This window comes from Microcaecilia unicolor, chromosome 5 (genome assembly GCF_901765095.1).
Source record: "Microcaecilia unicolor chromosome 5, aMicUni1.1, whole genome shotgun sequence".
Lineage (NCBI taxonomy): Eukaryota > Metazoa > Chordata > Amphibia > Gymnophiona > Siphonopidae > Microcaecilia > Microcaecilia unicolor.
Window position 1 is genome coordinate 270,690,808 of NC_044035.1, and position 17,812 is coordinate 270,708,619.

The following is a 17,812-nucleotide window of genomic DNA, read 5'->3' on the forward strand; positions in this document are numbered from 1 at the left end:
TCAAAGTTATAAAAAATAATAATAATTACACTTTATTTGCATAAATAATATAACACATGAAGCATGGTGGCTTGCCAGAAGTCCAAAGTTGTTGCTTTATAACAAGTCTGTCTGCTTTTAGTACATCATTGTCATACCATATATGATAGCCGACGTTTTTCAGTGTGATGCCTGCCTCATGGGCCTTATAAAAGCTTAGTCTCATAATGAGACCAGTGCAGCATGCCATAAGCCAAAGAAGAACCAAAGAAACCCTATAAAATGACAAGTATAAAAAAAAAGAAAATAAAAATAAGGTGTTCACCAAACTGACCATATACATTACCACCAGATTCACTCTCAAAAATGCATATGTCAATTGCTGAACAGAAAAGCAGTGTTTCAGATGGAGAAAAAAATTATATATACAATTCATGCCAAATTAATTAGGCTGCCTGAAAGTGCAAGTGTCACAGTATACCCATTTATTAAACACATACAGACAGATGATTATTGATCATTTTGATAGTTCTGGAGGTGACTTTATGAGCAGGTGTGTTATTTGCCAAAGTTTTCTAATTTGTCATTTTAGCATATCCATTGTTTTTAGCTCCGTTTATGCAAATCTTTTATATAAAACTTTTCAGAGGCTGTTATGCAGAAGAGATTAGCATATGCATTTTCTGAGACTGTATCTGGTGGTAATGTATATGGTCACCTTAGCTATTTTTAGTTTTACTTTTTGAATTGGTTTTATTTTGTTTATTTTTGTTCATTCTGTAGGGTTTATTTGCTTCTCCTGTGGTATATGGTGTACTGCCATGATGCTATAATACCGAGCTTTTACAATGCCTTTGAAACAAGCATCATACCGAAATATGTTGTACAACGTAATAACTGTCCATAGTCAATTATCTTATGTGGCAGCCCCATTTGGACAAATGATTTAAAGTGTGTAACGATCTACATCCCATTCAAACAAGACCTAAAAGAAATTTCCAACATCAACCAAAGTCTACATATCATGCACTCTTGGGCGGATGCCTTTAAGTTAAAACTCAATGCAGAAAAAACCCATTCCCTATCATCAAGCCGATCAATCCATAGGCTGGTGGGTTGTGTCCATCTACCAGCAGGTGGAGAGAGAGAGCAATCTTTTGCCTCCCTATATGTGGTCATGTGTTGCCGGAAATTCCCCAGTATGTTCTCTATCTCAGCAGGTGTGTGGTCACACAGCAGCAGCTCTGGCTAGGTCTCCAAGCCTAATTGTTTAGGTTTTGTTGAGTACCTGGGGTTGAGGGCTCTTCGTGAGCAAGTGCAAACCTGGTGGTGCCAGGTCCCTCCTTTTCTCCCCCCTCCTGCTGGCTCCGTTAAAAAAAAAAAAAAATTTTAAACGTTCAAAAAGGACGTCCATTTGCAGCTGCTCACTGGAACAAGTCGTCGCTGCTCGGAGCAAGAAGCAGGTAATTTTTACCTTTTATTAGCGGGCAGGGGGTTCCCCGAACGGTCTCCACGTGGCTATGGCCTCGGATGGCAAGGGCGCGAAAAGACGCTCCCCGGAGCGCGTTTGCGCGCCTAGCGGGGGGCTCGCAGGTAGTCGCCCTTTTTGGGCGCCCTTTCGGACCCGGGAGAGTTCACCGGTTTTTTCTCCGGCGCGCCGGCCTTTCCCGCCTTAGGCGCCCATCCCCTGCTGGCCGCCCTTCCGGTCGTGACCGGCCACGCGGCTCGGTCGGCTTCTTCTTGTGCCGCCCTTGAGATGGGAGACGTTAACAGCTTGGTCGCCCTTGAATCGGGCGACAGTAAGAAGTCGGCGAAATTAAAACACCCTTCTTCCCGCGCGGCTCCTTCTCGGAGTTTCATGCCGGATGCCATTTTGGACGCGCAACACACCTCCCCCGCTACTGGGAGCGCAGATGGAGGGCGCCTCTAGGGCCGCGGCACAGGCTGCAGAAATGCACAGACTGGGGGGTTTCTCCCCTGAGTTCATTTTGCTGCTGCATCAGGCCTTTCTTATGCAGAACACTGCCCCTGCTCACCCCTCTGATCGGGGTGATGAGGCCTCTATGCTTAAGCGCCCTAGGGTGGATCTTCCACCCTCGGGGGACTCGGTCTCCTCGGATGTGGATGACGGCAGCGTGTCTGAGTTCTCCCAGAGATCCTTAGCGGAATCTATGGAGGAGACTGATCCTCGCTCGGATGGAGCGGACAACCCCTCTGCAGCGCGGCTTTTTCGCTCAGAGGATTTGCCCAATCTGCTTGTGCAGGCCATGAGCATTTTGAAGATTGCCTCTCCGGAGGAAGGCTCTCTCTCAGCCTCTACTGGCTCCGCCATTATGCTGGGAACGAAGCGCCCGCCTAGAACCTTCCACGTTCATGAAGCCATGCAGACCTTAATTTCAGCACAATGGGATGCCCCTGAGGCGAGCCTGAAAGTAGCCAGGGCTATGTCCCATCTGTACCCCTTACCTGAGGGGGAACGGGAAGCCTTTGTCTGGCCCACGGTAGATTCCTTAATCACTGCTGTGACTAAGAAAACGGTGCTGCCGGTGGAAGGTGGCACTGCCCTGAAGGACGCCCAGGACAGGAGAATGGAGGCGGCCTTAAGGTCATTCTTTGAGGCGGCCGCTCTGAGTTTGCAAGCCTCGGTTTGCGGCTCCTACGTTTTCAAGAAGCCTGTCGGTATCGCCCGGGCAAGTCGGGCTCCTCCTCCTCCTTCAAGCAGAGGTTCTCCCTGAAGCAGCATTCCTTTCACAGCGACCGCCACTCAGGAGGTTCTTCCTCCAGTCCTCCCCCAGGATCTCGTACCCGACGGGGCCCTGGTCCACTTGCCCAGAAAATAGAACAGCCTTCCTCCTATCTGCTCTGGGCCATGGACCAGGGCCCCGTCGTTGGGTACGAGATCCTGGGGGAGGACCGGAGGAAGAACCTCCTGAGCGGCGGTTGCTGCGAAAGGAATGCTGCTTCAGGGAGAACCTCTGCTTGAAGGAGGAGGAGGAGCCCGACTTGCCCGGGCGATACCGACGGGCTTCTTGAAAACGGCCCTTAGAGGAACCAGGGCGAGCACTGCTGGCCCTTGCCTTGACCTCCGGCAACCTCTTGCCTTTAGAACTGCCAAGATCCGTCACAATCTTGTCCAGCTCATCCCCAAAGAGCAGCTTGCCCTTAAAAGGCAATTTGATTAAGCGGGATTTGGAGGCATGGTCAGCTGACCAATGCTTAAGCCATAGCCATCAACGGGCAGAGACTGTCTGAGACATACCTTTAGCCGAGGCTCTCAAAACATCATACAGCAAGTCTGCCAAGTAAGCCAAGCCCGACTCCAGGACTGGCCAATCCGCCCTCAAGGAAGGATCCGAGGGGGAGGCCCGCTGCACCACCATCAGGCATGCCCTGGCCACATAGAAGTCGCAAACCAAGGCCTGCAAACTCAAGGCTGCCGCTTCAAAGGCTAACTTTAAGGCCGCTTCCAATTTCCTGTCCTGTGAATCCTTAAGGGTAGAGCCACCTTCCACCGGCAAAGCCGTCTTTTTTGTCACAGCAGTGATTAGAGAGTCCACTCCCGGCCAGCGCAAGACCTCCTGTTCACCCTCTGGCAGAGGGTACAGACGAGTCATGGCCCTGGCTACCGAGGCTTGCCTCAGGAGAATCCCATTGAGCCGAAATTAGAGTTCATATGGCTTCATGGATGTGGAAGGTCCTGGAAGGGCGCTTGGTTCCCAAAATAATAGCGGAACCCGCCAAGGTTGAAGGACGGCCTTCCTCCGGAGAGGAAATACTCAAGATGCTCATAGCCTGAACTAACAGGTTAGGCAATTCCTGTGAGCGAAAAAGCCGCGCTGCAGAAGGGTCATCTCCCCCATCAGGGCGAGGATCAGCCTCCTCCAAAGAATCCCCAAGGGACCTTTGGGAGAACTCAGAAACGCTGTCCTCATCTACATCAGAGGAGACAGAGTCCCCCAAGACCTGAAGATCTACCCGAGGGCGCTTGATCAGGGAAGCCTCTTCCCCCATATCTGACAGGGGAGCAGGAGCAGCGTTTTGCAGTTGAAAGGCCTGATGCAGCAACAAAATAAACTTGGGAGAGAAACCCCCGTTTGTGCACGTCTGCAACCTGGGCCACAGCCCTAGAGGAACTCTCAACCTCCACTCCATAGAGCGGGGGAGAGGCGTGCTGCGTATCCAAAATGGTGTCCGGCGCATCACTCCATGAAGGAGCCACACGGGAAGCATGGCGCTTAAACTTCGCCATCTTCTTACTGCCACCCAACTCAAAGGCGGCCATACCAGAAGCCGTCCGAGCTGCATGGGCGGCCGACGTTGGAAGGGCAGACATTGGGGGATGGGCACCTAAGGCGGGAAAGGCTGCCGACGCCCCTGCGGAGGAAAAACCGGTTAAATCAGCAAAGTCTGGAAGGGCGCCCAAAAAAGGCTTCTCTGCCTCCGATCCCCGCACCTCCCCACTAGCCGCGCAATCGCGGTCCGGGGAGCGATTTTTCGCGCCCTTACCATCCGACGCCATGATCCACGAGGGAAACGTTCGGGGAACCTCCTGCCTGCTAGGAAAAGGTAAAATTACCTGCTTCTTGCTCCGAGCTGCAACGAGTTGTGTCCAAGTGAGCAGCTGCAAGTAAAATCTTTTCTGCTTCAAGATTAAGTTGTTTTTTTTTAACGGAGCCAGCGGGAGGGGGGAGAAAAGGAGGGACCTGGCACCACCAGGTTTGCACTTGCTCACGAAGAGCCCTCAACCCCAGGTACTCAACAAAGCCTAAGTAAATAGGCGTGGACACCAACCCAGAGCTGCTGCGTGACCACACACCTGCTAGATAGAGAGAATACTGGATTTCCTGGTATCACATGACCACATATACAGAGGCAAAAGATTGCTCTCTATCTTCACCTGCTGGTAGATGGACACAGCCCACCAGTCTATGGATTGATCTGCCCACCTTGCTTTATTGGTTCAGATGCTAATTCTCTCTCATGTGGACTACAGCAATGTGCAGTATTGGGGTTTGTTATTCAAGTTAATGAATAAACTCCAACTTATTCAAAACAACGCTGCTTGGTTGATCTACAGATTAAAGAAATTTGATACGGTCACTTCATTCCTTTCGGCACTGCATTGGCTTCCAATACGTAAGAGGGTTATATTTAAATCAATTTGTTTACTATTTCAAGTTATACATGGATTTACTTCAGAGGTGTTGATTAATATTAAAGACTCTTTTTTGTCACTCTGAATATGGTTCTCTGTTATTTTGCCCTCCTAGCTCTAAGTTTACAGGTTTCTTGTTTATTACAATCTTGCTATCCTGCACATCAAGTAGTATATCTATGCAACTTACAATTCTAAACGCCCCCCCCCCCCCAAAAAAAAAAAAGGAAGAGGAGAAAAGCATGGGGAAAATAGCAGGAGGGAGAAAACTACAATAAATGATAGGAAAGATGGGGTTTCAGAAGGGACAGGGGAAGGATGGCAAGTCTATACTGGCCAGCAGGCCCATCCCACACAGACAGTCGTGAGAGAGTATAAAAGCATCCTCGAAAAGGAAAGTTTTGAGATCCATTTTGAAATATTTTTTGAGGAAGTTTGTGATCTAAGGTAAAGGGGCATAGCATTCCATAAGGTGGGGCCTGCAACTGAAAAACATAATTGTGTGTAGAACGAATGATATGGCAGAAAGAAGGCTGGTAAGTCTCACGTTGGTGGTAGGAAAAATAATGGAGTCGCTGCTGAAAGAAAGGATAGTTAACTTTCTAGAAGACAACGGGTTACAGGCCCCGAGGCAACATGGCAGATGTGATCTACTTGGATTTCAGCAAAGCCTTTGATACGGTCCCCCACAGAAGACTAGTGAATAAGCTGAAAGGGCTGAACTTAGGACCGAAAGTGGAACTGGATAGAAAACTGGTTGACCAACAGGTGGCAGAGGGTGGTGGTAAATGGAATCCGCTCAGAGGAAAGGATGGTGAGCAGTGGGATTCCTCAGGGGTCAGTGCTGGGGCCCATTTTGTTTAATATATTTGTGAGAGATATTGCTGAAGGGTTGGAAGGAAAGGTTTGCCTTTTTGCGGATGACACGAAGATGGCCAATAGAGTGGATACCCTGGAGGGAGTAGAAACGATGAGAATGGATCTCCAAAATGGTCGAGGGTCTGGCCAGTTAACATTTAATCCCAAGAAGCGCAGAGTGATGCATTTGGGGTGTAGAAACCCAAAAGAGAGATACCAAATAGGAGGGGAGAGATTAGCACACTCGACTCGGGAAAGAGACCTTAGGGTGTTGGTGTCAGACAATATGAAGGTGAAGAAACAATATGACAAGGCGATGGCTGTGGCTAGAAGGATGCTAGGCTGCATAGAGAGGGGTATAACCAGCAGAAGAAAGGAGGTGTTGATGCCCCTCTACAGGTCGTTGGTGAGGCCCCACTTGGAGTATTGTGTTCAGTTTCGGAGGCCATATCTGGCTAAAGATGTAGAAAGACTGGAAGCGGTGCAAAGAAAAGCTATGAAAATGGTATGGGATTTGCGTTGCAAACCGTACAAGGAGAGACTTGCCGACCTGAACATTTATACCTTGGAGAAAAGGAGAAACAGGGGTGACATGATACAGACATTCAAATATTTGAAAGGTATTAATCCGCATACGAACCTTTTCCGGAGACGGAAAGCTGGTAGAACTAGAGGACATGAATTGAGGTTGCGGGAGGCAGACTCAGGAGTAATGTCAGGAAGTATTTTTTCACGGAGAGGGTGGTAGATACGTGGAATGCCCTCTCGCGGGAGGTGGTGGAGATGAAAACAGAAATGGAATTCAAACATGTGTGGGATAAACACAAAGGAATCCTGTTTAGAAGGAATGGATCTATGGAATCTTAGCGGACATTGGGTGGTGACGTCGGTATTTGGAGAATACAACCGGTGCAGGGCGAACTTCTATGGTCAGTGCCCTGAGAAAAGCAGGGACAAATCAAACTCGGATATACATATAAAGTATTACATACCATGTAAAATGAGTTTATCTTGTTGGGCAGACTGGATGGACCATTCAGGTCTTTATCTGCCGTCATTTACTATGTTACTATAAGGCACAACCAGAAGATGTTGGGATGAACGAAGTGCATAAGAGGGATTGTATGGAGACAGAGCATATGCCAAAAAGGAAGGAGATTTGGAATTTTTAATTTTGAATACAAGGAGAATTTTATAGGTGACTATGTGCTACTGGTAAAGCGAAGGTATTTATCTGTAGCAGGTATTCTCCGAGGACAGCAGGCTGATTGTTCTCACATGTGGGTTGACGTACACATCGGCAAAGGAATCAGCATTTTGCCAGCAAAATAAAGTTTTGCTAGAGTCCAACTTCCGCAAACTACTGAAGACTCATCTCTTCAATTAGGCATACCACACAGACCGACTGTGAATCCTTCAGTAAGGCATACCACACAGACCAACGACTGTGAATCCTTCAGTAAGGCATACCACACAGACCAACGACTGTGAATCCTTCAGTAAGGCATACCACACAGACCAACGACTGTGAATCCTTCAATAAGGCATACCACACAGACCACGACTGTGAATCCTCTATATAGATCCAGAATTGTTTTATATTATCTGCTTGTTATTCTAATTCCATGCTTTTTCATTACCATGTTACCAAGATCCTTCTGTAACTACTAAAAGCTATTTCTTATATACCTCCATTATTTATGATAATTGTAAGCCACATTGAGCCTGCAAAGAGGTGGGAAAATGTGGGATACAAATGCAATAAAGTTTAATCAAAAAGCATAGAAGCAAACAAACAACAACTTCAAAGGGGAGGTGGGCTGGTTTGTGAGAACAATCAGCCTGCTTGTTCTCACATGTGGGGTATCCCTAGCACCCAGGCTCACTCAAAACAATGAACATTGGTCAATTGGGCCTCGCACCGGCGAGGACATAACATAGATTGACCTGAAACCATAAACAACTAACAGAGTGCAGCCTGGAACAGAACAAAAATGGGTCTAGGGGGGTGGAGTTGGATTCTAAACCCTGAACAGATTCTGCAGCACTGACTGCCCAAACCGACTGTCGCGTCGGGTATCCTGCTGAAGGCAGTAGTGAGATGTGAATGTGTGGACTGATGACCACGTCGTAGCCTTGCAAATCTCCTCAATGGAGGCTGACTTTAAGTGACCCACTGACGCATGGCTCTAACATTATGAGCCGTGACACGGCCCTCTAAAGACAGCCCAGCTTGGGCATAAGTGAAGGCAATGCAATCTGCTAGCCAATTGGAGATTGTGCGTTTTCCGATGGCGACTCCCCTCCTGTTGGGATCGAAAGAAACAAACAAACAAACAACTGGGCGAACTGTCTGAAGGGCTTCGTCCGCTCCACGTAAAAGGCCAATGCTCTCTTGCAGTCCAAGGTATGCAAACTGCTTTCGCCAGGGCGGGTATGAGGACAGGGAAAGAATGTTGGCAAGACAATTGACTGGTTCAGATGGAACTCTGACACACCTTCGGCGGGAACTTAGGATGCGTGCTGAGGACTACTCTGTTATGATGAAATTTGGTATATGGAGCATGAGCCACCAAGGCTTGAAGCTCACTGACTCTTTGAGCTGAACTAACAGCCACCAAGAAAACGACCTTCCAGGTCAAGTACTTCAGATGGCAGGAATTCAGTAGCTCAAAAGGAGCTTTCATCAGTTGGGTGAGAATGACGTTGAGATCCCATGACACTGGTGAAGGTCTGACCGGAGGCTTTGACAAAAGCAAAACAACAACTAAAGGTTGTCCTGAGATAGGCTTATCCTCTACACGGCGATAAGAACTAATCGCACTGAGGTGAACTCTCACGGAGTTGGTCTTGAGACCAGACTCTGACAAGTGTAGAAGGTATTCAAGCAGGGTCTGTGTAGGAGAAGAAGATCTAGGGCCTTGCTGTCACACCAGACGGCAAACCTCCTCCATTTGAAAAAGTAACACCTCTTTGTGGAATCTTTCCTGGAAGCAAGCAAGACACGGGAGACACCCTCCGAAAGGCCTAAAGAGGCAACTTCTAAGTTCTCAACATCCAGGCCGTGAGAGCCAGAGACTGGAGGTTGGGATGTAGAAGCAACCCCTCGTTCTGGGTGATGAAGGTTGGAAAACACTCCAATCTCCACGGTTCTTCGGAGGACAACTCCAGAAGAAGAGGAAACCAGATCTCAGGGGGCCAGAAAGGTGCAATCAGAATCATGGTTCCGCGGTCTTGCCTGAGTTTCAGCAGAGCTTTCCCTACTAGAGGTATGGGAGGATACGCATACAGAAGGGCCTGTTCCCCAATGTAGGAGGGAAGGCATCTGACGCTAGTCTGTCATGGGCCTGAAGCCTGGTACAGAACTGAGGGACTTTGTGATTTGAGTGGCAAAAAGATCCACCGAGGGGGTGCCCCACGCTCGGAAGATCTTGTGGACAACGCCCATGTTTAGCGACCACTCGTGAGGTTGCATGATCCTGCTCAACCTATCGGCCAGACTGTTATTTATGCCTGCCAGATACGTACCTTGGAGAAACATGCCGTGACTGCACGCCCAAAGCCACATCCGGACGGCTTCCTGACACAGAGGGAGAGATCCGGCGCCCCCCTGCTTGTTGGTGTAATACATAGCAACCTGATTGTCTGTCTGAATTAGAATGATTTGGTTGGACAGTCGATCTCTGAAAGCCGTGAGACCGTTCCAGATCACTCGCAATTCCAGGAGGTTGATCTGAAGACCTTTTTCCTGAAAGGACCAAGCTCCTTGAGTGTGAAGTCCATCTGCATGGGCTCCCCACCCCAGGGGAGATGAATCCGTCGTCAGCACTTTTTGTGGCTCAGGAATTTGGAATGGATGTCCCGAGGTCAAATTGGATCGAATGGTCCATCACTGAAGGGAACTGCAAAAATCGGCGGAGAGATGGATCACATCCTCTATATTTCCTGCATAGCAGTAGGCCTCGAGACAGGTGGAGACCCACTCAATGTCTCACTGCTCCCAGCGCAATGTGGTCGTTCGACAGCCATTACCTGCGCTCTCGAAGTTGATGCTTCCTTCGACGTCGCCGACCTCGGTACCGATGTCGATGCCGACATCAAAGGACCGGGCTGATCAGCAAAAACTTTTTCCCGTTGAGCCTCCCAAGACACTTGGGTCTGTTTTTTCATTAAAGGACACAGCTTACAAGCAGCTGGAAGGTGATCGGGAGCAAGGCACTGGAGACATCACGAGTGGGGGGTCAGTACCCGAGATGGTCCGGTTACAGCGTGCACAACGCTTGAAGCCGCTGGGTGTCCTCGATGACATGGACAGAAAAATGGTGGCTGCGAAATTAAAAGACTCGATGCCAATAAAAAGGCACAAAAAGGAAACAAAATCCGGCCGCGGTGAAAAAAGAAGGAAACAAAACTCCAATAGTAAAAAACTAAAGAAAATAAGGGAGAATAAACTACTTCTATAATTCTAATTTTTTTTTTTTTAAGTTTGTGAAAACAAGAAAAAAAAAAAAAAAGTGAAGAAGCGAAAAACGCCGCAAAACGTCTCCTGAGCCAAAAAGGAACACAGCTTAACACCGTGTCTCTTCAGACGCGGATAAAAAGAAACTGCCTATGTCACGCTCATGCCAGAAGCCGTTCGCGCATGCGCAGTATGCTCTGCCCGCGTACCGGAGCGTTCTAGAGAGTTCTTTGTCTTGCTCTACAAATTTTGCTGGTCTCCTGGGCCGTTGCAGACGATGACCCAATCGCGAGAACAAGCAGCCTGCTAGTCCTCGGAGAATAAACAAATCAGAGTACGGTAAAATTAGGTCTTACCTGATAATTTTCTTTCCTTTAGCTGCACAAGATGAATCCAGTAACTGGTGGGTTGTGTCTGTCTACCAGCAGGTGGAGACAGAGAACTAAACTGTAGCGAGTGATACTGGATGACCAGCCCCTCCATTAGCTAGTATATCTATCTCCAGCAGATGGTGGACGGCTCTTCACCAGCTCCTGGATGGCGAGTTTGTCTCTATCTGTTGAAGAGGGGTGTGGGTGGAAATGCCTGGTAGGGATTGCCCCTTAATGCTTAAAGGGAGACAGTGTGGGTAGCAAGGTTTTTGATCTCTCACATTTCTCTGCAGTTTCTTCAACTTAGTGGCTGGATACAGAAGCACCATGGCTAGGTTCCTTCTGCTTTGTGTTTGATATCCTTGGAAAGTCCCAGGATGGGCTTTTGGTGTGGCAGTACACAGACAGGGTTGAGTGCCCCCTCCTCTGAGGTCTGGTAGGCCTAGCGTTCACTGGCTGGGACTAGTGGATATTAATACAGCTCACGCAGCGCAGAGGAAGATGGTTTTAGCAGACCTACTTGGAACCTAGCAGCCTTCAACCACAGGACAACTCATGCGTCAGGCATTCTAGAGGTTAAGTGAACTAAGGCAGACCAACGGTATAGATTATGCAGAGCAGATTTGTTTTCTTGTTGTGTCCCCCCTACCCCCACCGCCGATCATGGTGGGTTGAAACTTAAGCAACTGGGTACGGTACCATTCAGACTCCTCCCCTCTGGCAGGGAATTGGACTGGACTGGTTCCCTCTATGCTACCCTTCTCAGGAGTCCTGTGCTCAGAAGCTGAGGCGTGCCCTTCTCATGTTTCATAGATGATTTTATTTCAAAAGACGTTTACTAATCGGTAATGGCTAAGATTTGCAGCCCTGGATAGTATGACACCCTTGCTCTATATTCCTGTGCTCCTTAAAAAAAAAACAAAAAACCTGATGTTCTTTTCTATTTTAAGTTTTAAATTTGTACACCACCCTGTTATGCTCTGCAGCAAGAGCAGTATATTAACGTTTATTAAACCTAAACCTAAGGATATTGTGATAATGATTCTTGGAGTTTGGGCTCTGATAGAGGCTCCAACTCTGTTTGCTTTTGGAATTCCCTTTTAAAAATTCCAGACTCCGTTCCTTTTATCTTGCTGCACCTCACACCTGGAATAAAATTCCCGAGCCTGTATGTCTAGCCCCCTCTTTGGCCGTTTTCATGTCCAAACTTAAAGCCCACCTCTTTACCACTGCTTTTGACTCCTAACCACTGCTCACTTGCCCTGTCCTTTTATCCTCACCTCTTTATTCCCTTACCCTTAATTGTTCTGTCTCCTCTCTTATCTAAATTGTAAGCTCTTTGAGCAGGGACTGTCTTTTTGTGTATGGTGTACAGTGCTGCGTATGCCTTGTAGTGCTATAGAAATGATAAGTAGTAGTAGTAGTAATCTACCTGTTGTTGCTGAAGCAGGAAGCTTCCGGGTGCCAGTGAGTTTCTCCCAGGTGTATGTTAAAGGAAATGTGCCTTCTTTAGATGCACACATCAGTTTAAGGTCCCTTCCAATCTCTTGTGCTCCATCAATGTGACACTTTGTCTGTGCTGGCTTAACTAATATAAAAAAAATTGCATTCGAGAATTAATTTCATTAATACAAAGCAATAATCACAGACTTTTGTTGTGTAATAGTTCATTTCCATGAAAATCTTTGCACTGGGATAGCACACTAAATTAAACTGTTTAAATTTTTATGACCAGTATTCTTTTGATACTGAAACTGCAGAAAACTGCCCCCATTTTTTTAAACTAAAAATTTCTAAACTCTGCATTTTGACTTATCACTACATACTACAGCAGTTTTTGTATACTGTGCATCTATCCAAAGATAATGGATTTAAATAAAACTATGTTGGTTTTACTTTAGCTGATGCTTACTCAGCACTTTCAGCGTGATCTTCCTTGACTTCATGCTTGGCGGTTTTCTTACTCTACATTCATATACGCCAGCATCTGTGGACTTCAAATTCAAAATCTCCACTGAAGCATCACCAGATGTGGGATCTGTAGAGGTGAAGAATGCTCGACCTTTGAATTGTCCATCCTGGGGATAAGTCTGATCATTAGAAAACAGAAGTATCTGAAAGAGAAAGGGCAAAGTTTTTTTTTCCTTTTTTTCTAGGCAACTATTAAACTTGATACACATGGAACTAACCAGTTCTCATGTCCCTACTACCAAGTATTTGCAGAGTGCATTAATTAAATGCAGCTTCTTCCCACTTGATACAGCCTTTTTGAAATATTAATTTTTGGGAAACAAAGCTATTCCATAGAATGCAAAGTCTTCTATCTCTCTATATAATAATTTGTCCACCTGCACCCTTGGGTGGCTGGCTGGCTGGGTTCATAACAGCATGCAAATGAGCTTACATCTGCTCGACTTCAGCATTCTGAGGGAAGGAAAGGAAAGGGAAGGCTGGAGGCGACGCGAGCAGAGCCTGCTACTTTCACTGCCGCTGCTGCGACCTGAGGTAAAATTAACGTTGTAAAGGCAGGGTGGCAGGAAGTAAAAGAGGGCTGTTGCGGGAGACGAGGGCAGGCAGGTGAGGGCCAGGGTTGAACGCGACCTTGGGTGATTAAAGGGGAGCAGGTGGGGGCTGGGGCGAGTCACTGGACATGGATGGGATGAGAAGGGAGAATCACTGGACATGGAGGGGAGGGCAGGGGAGAGAGGTGAAATCGCTTAGACGAGAGTCACCGGACATGGATGGGATGGGAGGGCAGAGGAGAAATCGCTTAGACAATAGCCTTCCTAAGGCCCGTTTCATTGTTCGCGAAACGGGCTTTTCTGCTGGTATGACCATAATTCTGTAATCTGGCAGAACCTTACTGCTTAATACCATCCATTCTCCTTTCTTAGCAACAGATAAAAAGGATTAAAAACAAAAACAAACATCCAACAATAAAGCAGTCTTGAAAAATGTACAAGCAACATAACATACAGCTTATTAGCTAAGGTTTTCAATAGGTTGGAAATAAGCTTCTTGCATCCCTAATAAGCAGGATGTAAAATACAGTCTTGTTGGGCAGATTGGATGGACCATATAGGTCTTTATCTGCTGTCATTTACTATGTTACAGGTGATATTTATGAATGATTTGTAAAACTGGAGGGGTCAGGGTCAGAGAAAGGTGACAGGGATAAGCATTTGGCTATTTATTTTTAAGTGTTCCTACGAAATAAGTTATGAATGCAATGGAAAGTTATTTTGTAAGCCTGGTAGCTAGTGAGTCCCATATGTGAGAATATTATGCATGCTTGTCCTTGGAGAAAGCTAAGCTACTTACCTGTATAGCAGGTGTTTTCCAAGGGTAGCAGGCATATATTCACCCAGCTCCTGAACCAAATTGCTGAGGCCATTCCAAAAAGAGAAATGTGCCTCAAAGGGGTAACCCGACCACGCAGGCCTTGGAAGTGACAACCGCCACACACGCCCACAGCCAGAACTGATGCCTCGCGGAGAGCGTCAATGACATGCCTGTGGCTGAACCACTAAGAATGATGTACACAGTGGTCATCAGACAGGCTAAGCCCGCCTCCATCCAGGCAGCCCGGGGACTGCCCTGGGAAAAGGGACCGCTGATGACACTGTAAACAGGTCTGTGCCACCAAAGGGCCAAAAATAGAAGCCTGCAGCTCAAAACAGTCACCTCAAGGTGCACTGCAAAGCCCATTTCAGCTTCCTATCTAGCAGATCCCTCAAGGCAAGGCCGCCAACCACCGGGAGAGTATTGTAGGTGACTGCAGACACAGAGCCCAACTTAGGTAAGGGAACATCTCCTCCTTCTGGCACCAGAGAAAAAAAGAACGAGCCACGGTCCTCCTAAACTGTAGGCCTGTGTCAGACGCACTCCACACTGCGGCAAGCAGAACTTGAATGCCCAGGTGAATGGGGGAAACACCCTGAACGGACCCCTGAGGCCCTTCATAAGGCTAGCCGCCTGACTACCTTCCGGAAACTCCCCAAGGGAGCAGGGCAATTGCCTCTGAAATCAGGGGAGCCACCTCCTAGCAGCCCAACTGCAGCGAAATCCGAGACTAAGTCGCAATGCCCTGGGAACAGGCAGGGAGATCCCCCATCTCCTCTCTTTCTCGCCGGAACTGCCAGGCCCGCTGGAGAAGAGGCTCCTAGCCCCAGCCCAAGGCTTTGTGGTCCTGACGAAGGCTCCCCCTCCCCCCCCGTGAAGGGACCCCGACCGACACAGCCGGCAGCGAGGGAGCTTCACTTCTGCAGAAAAACAAAATGGCCGCCATTCCCACCTCTTTCTGAGGCGACGCGCCGAGGCCCTGCATCGGGGACCAAAGTCAAAAGAAAAGTGCTGCTGTGACCGAGCGTGCCCTGTATGTGCGAGCCCTGAATCAGCTCCTCCACTCGAAAACCGGACTGCACACTGTGCAGCGGTCCAAGAAGGAACACCGCCCACTGCTCCTAGCAGCCCGATGACGGGCAGCAGGTCGCACTCTAAGCGGGGGATGCCATGGCCAGGGACTGCCGCTGCGTGGGAAAACATGTGTGCACCGCGCTACCCACCCGATTAATTTTTTTATAGAATCAGATGATTAGGCAGTTTCTGTCTTAGGAGGAATCACAGTCTGATTGTCAGCCAAAGACCTAAAAGAAGCAGTAGTGAGATTTGCACCAGGCTCCCCTGGTTCTCACTCCACTGATCAAATCACTAAAATTGCTCCTCCACTTCCTCCATGTTTTTTTTTTTGTAGCACCGACACGCTGTGCTCCCATCGATGTCCCAAGGCCTGAAGCACAGCAAAAAGGACCCACCACCCTGGGTCGACGCTACCCGGGGACACAGTCACCACCCCACCCCCACCCCCCGCCACAGCAGGGCACGGCAGCAGCACCGGCCTGCCAGACTCACTGTGTTGTCTGTGGCGACTCATCTTCTGAGCAGACTGGTTGCTGAGCAGGCTCTCACACAGAAGAAAAAAAAGAGGGACAAGGCGCAGAACACCCCAGGGGGAAGGCATGACAGGGACCCAGCACCACCAGGTGCTGCTCAACTGCTCACTCTGCTCAACTGGGAACCAGTTGACCAACTGGACCAGGAGCAAGGCCTCATAACAAGAGACAGAGGAAAGTCTGCCCATCTACCTGCTGGAGATAGAAGATACTGAGGAGCTGAGCTGCTAGCAGGGAGCTATGTAGTGGTGCTCAGTTCTGTATTTTCTATCTCCACTTGCTGGTCGATGGACATAACTACCCACTCGTCCTGGAATAGTGGGAATGAAAGTAATGGAAATACTCATTACTGAAGGTGCCCTCCGGTCCCACCCCCCCCAACAGAAGAACCTGGAGGCTTCAGGCAGCATTGGCTCACAACACTCACCCTTCCAAACTGCCTTTCTGCTTAGTTTTGTTTTTTGTTAGAGAGGAAGGCAACCTGATAGAGGAGGCGGAAGCCAGGAACAGGGAGGGGGAGAGACAGGGCCTAGCACAACTGGGGGTTCCTTGGAGCAGGGCAGCACAGTCACAAAACCCCCAACTCAATTGTACTCGGGTCAGGAGACAGAGGCTAAACAGATAAATTCAAGAATTGTCGTCTGACACGTTTCCCACCAGCTGAGATAAAGGAAATACTGAGATGACACCACACACCAAGGCTTAGGGTACAGTAAAACTGTTTACTGGTGGATGGGCATGACCCACAAGTCCTGGATTGATCTGTTGCTACGCTAACCAAATTCCCATTTAGAACAAAAAAACAAACAAACAAAAAAAAACATAGTACTAGCAGAACTAAACCTTGCCTATGGGAATAAACGTTAATAGAAAGCTGTTAAAACTTACTGGTTGTTCAAGACCACCAGATGGCGAAAAGGTCCAATCAATACCGAGCTGACCTGTATCGGCAGGTGAAACAGTGAACTGGCAAGCCAAAGTAACTCGTTCCCCTTGAGAGCTTTCAAGCACAGTGTCCTCAGTTGGATTTAACTCTAGTGCTCCTGCTGGGCCTGTAAAATAAGACAAAAACTTGGAGTGTTTTTGTTTTGTTTTTTTAAAGAAAATCAATAAAAAAAAAAAAATCAATAATAAAAAAAAGTTTAGTCACATGGACACACAAAAACATACACTACATAAGTTAATACACAGTCTGAGCTTGATTGATTGCGCATTGTAGTAGGTTGAATATCAGTACAGCTAACGCTCCCATGGTTTCCCACTGTATGACACAATCACAGTTTTTCTCAGTTGAGATGGTTTATCATCGAACAAATATCTGAACTTATCAAGGTGACGGAGCTTTCTAATTTTGTTATGTGAACAGTATTGGCTCTAACTTCAAGCTGTTCAACCAAGTGGTTAAAACAGTGCATATTTTCTAGCAAAAGTGCTGGTACTCAAATGCCAGGCCACCCTTCAGGGGGTGGGGTGATCACTAAGGGACCCACCCCACAATAGCCAGGCCCCCTGCAACCAGTCACAGAATCTATGACAAGGCAGAATTGGTGTGTAGAGCTTGAGATCTTTCATTAAAACTTGGGGACCATGGGTCAATTTTTGCAGACAATGGAAAAGGTGCCGGTACTCAGTACCCCCAAGTACCGCCTCAAAAAAAGCCCTGGGTTTAAATGAATGCATTGACTGAACATAAGAATAGCCATACTGGGTCAGACCAATGGTCTAGCTAGCCCAGTATCTTGCTTCTAGCAGTGACAACCCAGTTCACAAGTACCTGCCAGAAATCCAATTAGTAGAAACATTCCATGCTACTAATTCCGGGGCAAGCAGGTTTGACAGTGCTCGTTTCTTATTTTCTTCATTCGGATCCTCTTTCAATTCTTTGAAGGATGTTCTTTTGGCTCTAAAAGCCTCTTTCACTTCACTTTTTAATCGAACTGGCTGTCATTTGCTCTTCTTTCCACCCTTGTTAATAAGTGGAATACATCTGGTCTGGGCTTCCAAAAGGAGAAATTAGATCTTACCTGCTAATTTGCTT

The 17,812-nt window shown here is 47.7% G+C and overlaps 1 protein-coding gene across 3 annotated transcripts in view; it reads right to left on the reverse strand.

Annotated features, from left to right (window-relative positions):
• Window positions 1–17,812, reverse strand: part of CXADR (CXADR Ig-like cell adhesion molecule) — a 111,724-nt gene that overhangs the window by 72,998 nt on the left and 20,914 nt on the right. For all 3 annotated transcript variants that reach the window (XM_030204214.1, XM_030204213.1, XM_030204212.1), the window contains exons 2-4: window positions 16,663–16,826; window positions 12,735–12,936; window positions 12,255–12,410 (exon numbers count right to left, since the gene is read on the reverse strand). In XM_030204214.1, the coding sequence (XP_030060074.1) occupies window positions 12,255–12,410; window positions 12,735–12,936; window positions 16,663–16,826 (522 nt within the window). The remainder of the gene's footprint in view (window positions 1–12,254; window positions 12,411–12,734; window positions 12,937–16,662; window positions 16,827–17,812) is intronic.